This window comes from Penaeus vannamei, chromosome 43, assembly GCF_042767895.1.
Source record: "Penaeus vannamei isolate JL-2024 chromosome 43, ASM4276789v1, whole genome shotgun sequence".
NCBI lineage: Eukaryota > Metazoa > Arthropoda > Malacostraca > Decapoda > Penaeidae > Penaeus > Penaeus vannamei.
Window position 1 is genome coordinate 849,528 of NC_091591.1, and position 2,432 is coordinate 851,959.

Sequence of the window (2,432 nt, forward strand, 5' to 3'; positions counted from 1 at the left end):
ATATATTTCTTTACATTGATTTATTACAGGTAAGCATATACATCCCTACATATATTCCCATACATACAAGTCTAAAAACATATACACATACGTGTTTTCACACATGTATAGAGGTGGAGGTACATTTTATTTATCTATTATTTTCTTAAATTCCATACACGTGTGAGTGCGTCTTTCGTTGCTTTTTCCAACGAAACCATTTTCTGGTGAATTTTTCTTATAAAAACTCATGACTCAACTTTATACAGTAACGCCGCTGTCGATAGAGAAACACGACACAGTTGAATCGGTATTTATTTATTTATTTTTACATGGGGCTGTGGATGTTACTGCTTAGTTTTAAGACCAATTCCAACCACTGACTGAAATCCATCGGTTAATAACAGTGTTATCAAGCCCTGTAGATACAGTCAGTACCGTGAGAGACAGGCCTGAAGGCAGACACGTTGACTCCGTTGGCGCTGAACACGGCTGCGCACTTGTCAGTCGCCGGGCCGGAGGTCTGCGGAGTGCGGGAGTAGACGAAGCCAAACTCGGCCTTGTAATTGTCGTAGGCAATGCAGGAGTACACGCAGGAGTAGGAGTGGTAGTCGGTGGCGAGCACTTGGAAGGGAGCGGCAATGGCTGTGGGAAAAGGATTTGTATGGTTTAATGCGGGATAAATTACTGCAAGGTCAGTATATATTCAAATGGTGTGACATAAAATCCTTCTTAGCCATACGAGACTTACTAGCCGGGAAGTCAACGAGCATGTGTGCAGCTGGCAAGTCCCTGGTCGGGTAGATCTTGCCCATCATCCTCAGGTAGTCGTTGGAAGGATTAGATCCAGCTGTGATGACTTGGAACTCGCCAGGCCGAGTACTCGAAGTTGGAGTGGATGCAGCGAGTGAAGGGCTGGTAAGGGTTGTCGATGATGGAGGTCTGATACCACCGTCCAGAATACTGTTGGGAAGAACGTATTGCATTAAAGAAGGATATTGATCCATATTGAAAATGTGGAGTACGTCTGCACCAAAGATATATAAGAAATAAAGTGTACCTTATGAAGGTCGAAGTTGTCTTGGACAAGCACATTGGCACACTTTCCAGGAACCACGAAGTGGGGGATGGTGTCAGCTGAGACGACAGCCACGAGGAGAGCTGTTATTACTACGGTCGGCATGGTTGCTTATTTCCCTTGCTTTCCTCAGCTCTTTTTAGTCGAGAGAACTTTGGTGGCGAAAACAAGTGTCATGCAAGGCTTTTATAGGCGAGAGGGAGTGGAGGGCGGGGAGTGCTTGAAGGGGCGGAGCATAAGACGTTGGAAGTAGCGCCACCTTTTCCTTTTGAAAATGTACTTATTTGACAATGCAATTATTTCCTTCTTTTTTTAAAGAGGGGAACTCAATCATAAATGAAAGAAATATAAAAATACGGCAGATGTGTTTACTGTAGATAGGGAATAAGAGCCATAAAAAAGAATATCACAGTCAGGCAGCCGTCTGCAAGGAGCCTCATGCTACATAAAGCAGAGAACTGCACTCCGGATCTGCAGAAGAGAAACCCTGACCTTCGCAGCAACATGAAGAGTTCACTGATAGTCCTTGCTCTCGTAGCAGTGGTCGCTGCCGATAAAATCCCCAGCTTCGTTGTCCCAGGAAAGTGTCCTGCGGTGGACAAGAAGGCCTTCATCGACCTGCAGAGAGTAAGATAACTTCAAAAAGTTTTCTCATGATTTTTTGGCATACAGGATTTTTTCTTTTTCTTTTTATTAATTTCTATATTTTACATTCTTGAATTTCAGTTTGCTGGAGTGTGGTATGAAATTGCGTTGACCAAGAACCCATACCAGCTCCTTCATCAATGCGTGCGCAACGAATTTTCTTTTGGTACGATTTTTCTGCCTAATTGCTCACAGCTCAAAACTTTATGTAGGAATGACATATGTTCGAAAATGTTTAGGATAATATATCAAATCCCAGGTTACATTCCGTGCCCGTGAACCTCTTTCCAGACGGCAATAAGATCAGCGCCAAGTCGACCGGGATCAGCGCTGATGGAAGGACGGCGAGGCGCCACGGACAGATCGCGCCGATACCTCTGGGAGAAGCCAACCTGTCCATCGACTACGAGGAATGTGAGTGTTTGGAAAGAGCGCTTTTATTCATGCATGGATGCTCTCTGATTGCTAAAAGCTAATGAGATGGTTATTTACTGATGACGTTTGTTCCTTGTTTTCACAGCCTTCATGGCGCCTTTCGTCATCCTGGACACGGACTATGACAACTTCGCCTGCATTCACTCGTGCATAGACTTCAGCCAAGGCTACTTGGCGGACTTCGCCTTCATCTTCTCCCGCTCACCAAGCATGTCGGACAAGCACCTGAAGCGCTGCGAAACCGCCTTCAGGAACATCGGTCTGGATACCTCCCGCTTCACCAAGACCGTCCAGG

General features: G+C 45.2%; 1 protein-coding gene and 1 pseudogene across 1 annotated transcript in view; one reads left to right on the plus strand and one right to left on the minus strand.

Moving 5' to 3' along the window:
* Positions 1 to 254: 254 nt before the first annotated feature.
* On the minus strand, positions 255 to 1,207 carry LOC138860742 (crustacyanin-A2 subunit-like; annotated as a pseudogene).
* Positions 1,208 to 1,472: 265 nt separating this feature from the next.
* LOC138860739 (crustacyanin-A1 subunit-like) overlaps positions 1,473 to 2,432 on the plus strand; it is a 1,056-nt gene continuing 96 nt past the window's right edge. Inside the window, exons 1-4 of the mRNA XM_070118928.1 lie at positions 1,473 to 1,684; positions 1,784 to 1,868; positions 1,994 to 2,116; positions 2,223 to 2,432. The exon at positions 2,223 to 2,432 is cut by the window's right edge and continues 96 nt beyond it. Of these exons, the coding sequence (XP_069975029.1) occupies positions 1,496 to 1,684; positions 1,784 to 1,868; positions 1,994 to 2,116; positions 2,223 to 2,432 (607 nt within the window). The 5' untranslated portion in view covers positions 1,473 to 1,495. The remainder of the gene's footprint in view (positions 1,685 to 1,783; positions 1,869 to 1,993; positions 2,117 to 2,222) is intronic.